The 5,073-nt window shown below is 48.2% G+C and overlaps 1 protein-coding gene across 1 annotated transcript; it reads right to left on the bottom strand.

Moving 5' to 3' along the window:
• Positions 1-527: 527 nt before the first annotated feature.
• On the bottom strand, positions 528-4,841 carry LOC124030656 (stonustoxin subunit beta-like; the record flags this gene model as incomplete). The annotated part of the gene is made up of 3 exons (XM_046341893.1): positions 528-1,166; positions 1,746-1,792; positions 4,662-4,841. Coding segments are annotated over 3 exons (760 nt in total), but the record flags the coding sequence as incomplete, so codon positions are not given.
• Between the last annotated feature and the right edge of the window lie 232 nt (positions 4,842-5,073).

The following is a 5,073-nucleotide window of genomic DNA, read 5'->3' as shown; positions in this document are numbered from 1 at the left end:
GACGCGCATGTGTGTCCAGAGTGTGTGTGTGTCCAGAGTGCGTGTGTGTGTCCAGAGTGCGTGTGTGTGTCCAGAGTGCGTGTGTCCAGAGTGCGTGTGTCCAGTGTGTGTGTGTGTCCAGAGTGTGTGTGTGTCCAGTGTGTGTGTGTGTCCAGTGTGTGTGTGTGTGTGTCCAGAGTGCGTGTGTCCAGAGTGCGTGTGTCCAGAGTGTGTGTGTGTCCATAGTGCGTGTGTCCAGTGTGTGTGTGTCCAGTGTGTGTGTGTGTCCAGTGTGTGTGTGTGTGTGTGTGTGTGTCCTGTGTGTGTGTGTGTCCAGAGTGTGTGTGTGTCCAGAGTGTGTGTGTGTCCAGAGTGCGTGTGTGTCCAGAGTGTGTGTGTGTTCAGAGTGTGTGTGTGTCCAGAGTGCGTGTGTGTCCAGAGTGTGTGTGTGTGTGTGTGTGTGTGTGTGTGTGTGTGTGTGTGTGTGTGTGTGTGTGTGTGTGTGTGTGTGTGTGTGTGTGTGTGTGTGTCCAGAGTGTGTGTGTGTGTGTGTGTGTGTGTGTGTGTGTGTGTGTGTGTGTGTGTGTGTGTGTGTGTGTGTGTGTGTGTGTGTGTGTGTGTGTGTGTGTGTGTGTGTGTGTGTGTGTGTGTGTATCACTGACAGAGGGACACTGAGGAGTCATAACAAAGCCTAAACCCTGGATAGAGGGCCTCAGTGAATGTGGAGGTGAATGTGATCAGGTGGGTCAGTGTGTCAGAGGAGGCTCTATAGAAGGACAGAGTGCCGGCTGGCCAGTCCAGATACACTCCTACTCTGTGGGAGCTGGAGGGGTGGACATCTATGGTAGTGTAATTATCATTGTGCCTGGCAGAGTAACGGTTGTCATAGCAGAACAGACTCCAGGACTTGTCATTGTATCCAAGACAACAGTCATTATCCCCTCCTCCCCTGCTGATTCCTTTATATGCCACTCCTATACCAGCCCCCATTATCCCAGTCCACTCTACCTCCCAGTAACAGCGCCCAGTCAGACCCTCTCTACACAGCACCTGTTTCCAGACCTCAAATCTCTCTGGGTGATCAGGATACGGCTGCTCCTCTCTCCTCCAAGTCACCTTTCTGTTCTTCTCAGACAGAGAGAGGAGTCTGTGTACTGTGTTTGGGTCCAGTGTGAGATCACAGACATCTGATGGATGAAACCAGACACAATATTAGAAATCATCATCATTCACATTAGAATGTTAACTCACTTTTCACTAATTCATTTAATGTAGATGTTTCTAGGTATCAAAAGGAGAAGTTAAGGTAACTTGAGACTTGTTGAATGATCATATGTTATACTGTATGGTAATATAAAACACACTTATTCCCATTAATTACACACACACACACACACACACACACACACACACACACACACACACACACACACACACACACACACACACACACACACACACTGGACATATATAGCATATATCAAGCGAATGTTTGTGTGTGTGTGTGTGTGTGTGTGTGTGTGTGTGTGTGTGTGTGTGTGTGTGTGTGTGTGTGTGTGTGTGTGTGTGTGTGTGTGTGTGTGTGTGTGTGTGTGTGTGTGTGTGTGTGTGTGTGTGTGTGTGTAAACTATGGTGTCCCTGATTTCTGCTTCTGTAGAACTACAGCTGATATTTAATACGACCAAGTCAGTAATGATGGTGGTCTTTGACTTAACTTGAATTAAGACTTATTCTTAGTCATATTCTTCACAGCAGTCAACACTCACATTTTCTAAGCCCAGGTTTCATTCTGTCCTCTCCACCATGTTCCACACTATAGCGGTAAGCAGAAGAACAGACAGTCATTGAGGGATACACCTGAACTCTCAAACACACACACACACACACACACACACACACACACACACACACACACACACACACACACACACACACACACACACACACACACACACACACACACACACACACGTATATAGCATATATCAAGCGAATGTTTATCAGTGTGTGTGTGTGTGTGTGTGTGTGTGTGTGTGTGTGTGTGTGTGTGTGTGTGTGTGTGTGTGTGTGTGTGTGTGTGTGTGTGTGTGTGTGTGTGTGTGTGTGTGTGTGTGTGTCCAGTGTGTGTGTGTGTCCAGTGTGTGTTTGTGATCAGTGTGTGTGTGTCCAGTGTGTGTGTGTCCAGTGTGTGTTTGTGTCCAGTGTGTGTTTGTGATCAGTGTGTGTGTGTCCAGTGTGTGTGTGTCCAGTGTGTGTTTGTGTCCAGTGTGTGTTTGTGATCAGTGTGTGTGTGTCCAGTGTGTGTGTGTCCAGTGTGTGTTTGTGTCCAGTGTGTGTTTGTGATCAGTGTGTGTGTGTCCAGTGTGTGTGTGTCCAGTGTGTGTGTGTGTCCAGTTTGTGTGTGTGTCCAGTGTGTGTGTGTGTCCAGTGTGTGTGTGTCCAGTGTGTATGTGGCCAGTGTGTGTTTGTGTGTGTCCAGTGTGTGTGTTTCCAGTGTGTGTTTGTCCAGTGTGTGTGTGTCCAGTGTGTGTGTGTGTGTCCAGTTTGTGTGTGTGTCCAGTGTGTGTGTGTCCAGTGTGTGTGTGTCCAGTGTGTGTGTGTCCAGTGTGTGTGTGTGTGTCCAGTTTGTGTGTGTGTCCAGTGTGTGTGTGTCCAGTGTGTGTGTGTCCAGTGTGTATGTGTCCAGTGTGTGTGTGTGTGTGTCCAGTGTGTGTGTGTGTGTGTCCAGTTTGTCTGTGTGTCCAGTGTGTGTGTGTGTGTCCAGTGTGTGTGTGTCCAGTGTGTGTGTCCAGTGTGTGTGTGTACTGTGTGTGTGTGTCCAGTGTGTCCAGTGTGTATGTGTCCAGTGTGTGTTTGTGTGTGTCCAGTGTGTGTGTGTGTGTGTGTCCAGTTTGTCTGTGTGTCCAGTGTGTGTGTGTGTGTCCAGTGTGTGTGTGTCCAGTGTGTGTGTCCAGTGTGTGTGTGTACTGTGTGTGTGTCCAGTGTGTGTGTGTCCAGTGTGTGTGTGTCCAGTGTGTATCCTTCCTGTTTGGCCCTGTCCGGGGGTGTCCTCGGATGGGGCCACAGTGTCTCCTGACCCCTCCTGTCTCAGCCTCCAGTATTTATGCTGCAGTAGTTTATGTGTCGGGGGGCTAGGGTCAGTTTGTTTATCTGGAGTACTTCTCCTGTCCTATTCAGGTGTCCTGTGTGAATCTAAGTGTGCGTTCTCTAATTCTCTCCTTCTCTCTTTCTTTCTCTCTCTCGGAGGACCTGAGCCCTAGGACCATGCCCCAGGACTACCTGACATGATGACTCCTTGCTGTCCCCAGTCCTCCTGGCCATGCTGCTGCTCCAGTTTCAACTGGCCTGGGCCCTAGGACCATGTCCCAGGACTACCTGACATGAGGACTCCTTGCTGTCCCCAGTCCACCTGGCCATGCTCCTGCTCCAGTTTCAACTGTTCTGCCTTACTATTATTCAACCATGCTGGTCATTTATGAACATTTGAACATCTTGGCCACGTTCTGTTATAATCTCCACCCGGCACAGCCAGAAGAGGACTGGCCACCCCACATATGCTCTCTAATTCTCTCTTTCTTTCTCTCTCTCGGAGGACCTGAGCCCCAGGACCGTGCCCCAGGACTACCTGACATGATGGCTCCTTGCTGTCCCCAGTCCACCTGACTGTGCTGCTGCTCCAGTTTCAACTGTTCTGCCTTATTATTATTTGACCATGCTGGTCATTTATGAACATTTGAACATCTTGGTCATGTTCTGTTATAATCTCTACCCGGCACAGCCAGAAGAGGACTGGCCACCCCACATAGCCCGGTTCCTCTCTAGGTTTCTTCCTAGGTTTTGGCCTTTCTAGGGAGTTTTCCTAGCCACCGTGCTTTTACACCTGCATTGTTTGCTGTTTGGGGTTTTAGGCTGGGTTTCTGTACAGCACTTTGAGATATCAGCTGATGTACGAAGGGCTATATAAATAAATTTGATTTGATTTGATTTGTGTGTGTGTGTGTGTGTCCAGTGTGTGTGTGTCCAGTGTGTGTGTGTGTGTGTGTGTGTGTGTGTGTGTGTGTGTGTGTGTGTGTGTGTGTGTGTGTGTGTGTGTGTGTCCAGTTTGTCTGTGTGTGTCCAGTGCTTGAATATGTGTGTGTGTGTGTGTGTGTGTGTGTGTGTGTGTGTGTGTGTGTGTGTGTGTGTGTGTGTGTGTGTGTGTGTGTGTGTGTGTGTGTGTGTGTGTGTGTGTGTGTGTGTGTGTGTGTGTGTCCAGTTTGTGAGTGTCTGTGTGTGTGTGAGTGTTTGAGTGTGTGTGTCCAGTGTGTGTGTGTGTCCAGTGTGTGTGTGTGTGTGTGTGTGTGTGTGTGTGTGTGTGTGTGTGTGTGTGTGTGTGTGTGTGTGTGTGTGTGTGTGTGTGTGTGTGTGTGTGTGTGTGTGTGTGTGTGTGTGAGAGATTGAGAGATTTACACTGCACTGAACTCACTGAACACACACAACTTTGTCCACACACACACACACACACACACACACACACACACACACACACACACACACACACACACACACACACACACACACACACACACACACACACACAGTCAGCATATAACTTTGTCCAAGTGGTGGTTAGAATGTTTGTCTTAACTGGCCTGATAAGTCAAACATGTCTGATATGAACATTGACATAAACCTCTACATACTTGAGTTTCTCCAGTCTGCAGTGTGGATCCTCCAGTCCAGCAGAGAGCAGTCTGACCCCTGAGTCTCCCGGGTGATTGTAGCTCAGGTCCAGCTCTCTGAGGTGTAAGGGGTTTGACCTCAGAGCTGAGACCAGAGAAGCACAGCCTTCCTCTGTGACTAGACAGCCTGACAGCCTGCAAAGAGTCAAATCATATTAAAATCACACTGATATTCTTTGTGGTGAAAATAGTGGCAGTATATTTTTTTTCAACATATTCAGATATATCAGTGTCCTGAAACCTGCCATATCAATTCATAAATTAATTTATCACGGGCGGCAGAGTAGCCTAGTGGTTAGAGCGTTGGACTAGTAACCAAAAAGTTGCAAGTTCATTTCCCGAGCTGATGTTTATAAATCATGAATGAATAATT

The sequence above is a fragment of the Oncorhynchus gorbuscha genome, unplaced genomic scaffold, assembly GCF_021184085.1.
Source record: "Oncorhynchus gorbuscha isolate QuinsamMale2020 ecotype Even-year unplaced genomic scaffold, OgorEven_v1.0 Un_scaffold_13475, whole genome shotgun sequence".
In the NCBI taxonomy this organism is placed as follows: Eukaryota; Metazoa; Chordata; class Actinopteri; order Salmoniformes; family Salmonidae; genus Oncorhynchus; species Oncorhynchus gorbuscha.
This window is presented reverse-complemented; position numbering and strand designations above follow the sequence as displayed.